Source organism: Asparagus officinalis, chromosome 8 (assembly GCF_001876935.1).
Source record: "Asparagus officinalis chromosome 8, Aspof.V1, whole genome shotgun sequence".
NCBI lineage: Eukaryota > Viridiplantae > Streptophyta > Magnoliopsida > Asparagales > Asparagaceae > Asparagus > Asparagus officinalis.
The window spans coordinates 102,343,084-102,344,937 of record NC_033801.1 but is presented as its reverse complement, the minus strand read 5'-3'; the positions used below and the strand labels follow the sequence as shown (position 1 = coordinate 102,344,937).

The 1,854-nt window shown below is 41.8% G+C and overlaps 1 protein-coding gene across 1 annotated transcript; it reads left to right on the top strand.

The window, feature by feature from the left end:
- Window positions 414-1,491, top strand: LOC109822175 (early nodulin-like protein 1). Its single transcript, XM_020388337.1, has 2 exons — window positions 414-634; window positions 1,279-1,491. Exons 1-2 carry the CDS (start codon window positions 457-459, stop codon window positions 1,488-1,490), a joined length of 390 nt encoding a protein of 129 aa, XP_020243926.1. The 5' UTR covers window positions 414-456; the 3' UTR covers window position 1,491.

Here is a 1,854-nt window from a genome sequence, read left to right as displayed (position 1 = left end):
CCAAATCGCAACAGGGGTTAGAAAACCCAACAACACAATCTCATAATTTATTAAACGCAATCCAAAATGTATCAAAAGAAAGTGGAAAATGGTACAATAACTCAATTTAGTTTTGGTTTAAATGATAAGTAGCTCAAATTGTAAACCACGCTGCAGCAAATCCAACAAATGTTTGATGTAGCTTGAGTTAGGTTTAACTCCATTCTCCATGGAAGCCAACTCACCCAAATACACCCTCAAAGTACAAGCTATGAATATTCTCAAGCCTACAAGCAAAGTATAAACTATAAAGCCCCCCTAAAATCTTATTGTAAAGTGCTCAGACATATCCTTTTCTTTAACAAGCAACATAACAAGAAAGTAAGAGCCCTGGCATGCTACAAATACCCAACCCCATTATGTGCTATCTTCAAGCCCCTTTAATCTCTACTTCCTACACAAAATAAAATATAAGCAATGGCTATCTCCAAGTTTTTGTTGATTTTGTGCCTTCTTCCGCTTTTAATGGCAATGGCTGCTGCAGCTCAATATAGAGTTGGAGGCTCGGCTGGCTGGACTATTCCGGCGGACCCTAACACGATGTCGTACAACCGGTGGGTGGAGAGGAGTCGGTTTCAGATTGGAGATTCACTGCGTAAGTTGTTTAATTTACTAGAAGTGCTGTTGTGTATAGTTGTTTGACTGGCATGAGTTTGAGCAGCAAAAGCAAATGTTGTAGTACTCAAATTTCTATTTCCAGTGCTTTGTTAGAAGCCAAATTTCTATTTTCAGTGTTCTGTTAGCAGTACGGCACGAAGGGGAACGGTAGGGGTTTTCAGTTTGCAGTAAAATCTACATCATCTGCATAGTCAATTTGGTTTCGCCAAGTACTGCAATTCTTTTCTTTTTATTTTTCTTTTTTTTAAAGGAGTTTTTAAAGAATTGTACTGCAATTCTTACGTGAAATTAAAAAAAATTTAATTTAAAATTTAATGTCTATGTTATCAGGTCAGTCTCAGCTTCAACGCATGAAATGTAAATAGTTTTACAATGGCAACTAAACAAATCCTTGATCCCAATGCATTTACTACAACAAAGTAATAAAGATGTAAAACCAACAGTTTTACCACTAACCAAGGAGTGGATTTGAATTTGGAAAATACATTTACTTACAAAAAAAAATGCAGACATACAAATGACGCATCTGAAGCTGATTAATTCCTACAAGTGCTACAACAAGTAGTGCATGCAGCATTCTCTACATGTAACATTTTCTGCATTTACAATCATGGCTTGCAGTATTCGTCTACCCTCCCGACAAAGATTCAGTACTCCAGGTGACACAAGACGCCTACAACACTTGCAACACATCCTCCTTCATCCACCAATTTGACGATGGCAACACTGTGTTCACCTTCCACCGGTCAGGGCCGTACTACTTCATCAGTGGCAAGGAGGCCAACTGCAGGAGGAACGAATCGATGGTTGTGGTAGTGGATGCTGACCGGTAGCAACGAGCGTCTCTTTAGGGTCCTACGTCTCGCGTCTCCAACGACATATGGCGCCCCTTGCTCCTCCTGCCTCCCGGCGTGCGGGGACATTGTGACGTCGTGTCTGCTTCTCTCGCCTGCGCGAGTCTAGGTGGAAGCTACGCGATCCGATCGGTATTTCGCGCCGGCCGTCGGAAGCTGCACCAGCGCCGGCATCGCCGAATTCGGCTTCCTTGAAGGTGGTGGGATTTATGAGCTCGGTTGGAACCCTTCTGGGGGCAATTCTCTTCGTGTTTTGAGGTGTGTGAGATTGTTGTGTTTTGAGTAAGTGTGGAATTGTTGTGTTTTATTGCTTGGTTTGAGAGGTCATTGAGACTGCTTTCTT

What these genes read in the sequence shown, in the direction of transcription:
- LOC109822175 (XM_020388337.1), top strand. Translation starts at nt 457, where the DNA reads ATGGCTATCTCCAAGTTTTTGTTGATTTTGTGCCTTCTTCCGCTTTTA. An exon ending in TCAGATTGGAGATTCACTGC is followed by an intron (nt 635 to 1,278) that starts GTAAGTTGTTTA and finishes CATGGCTTGCAG; the next exon opens with TATTCGTCTACCCTCCCGAC.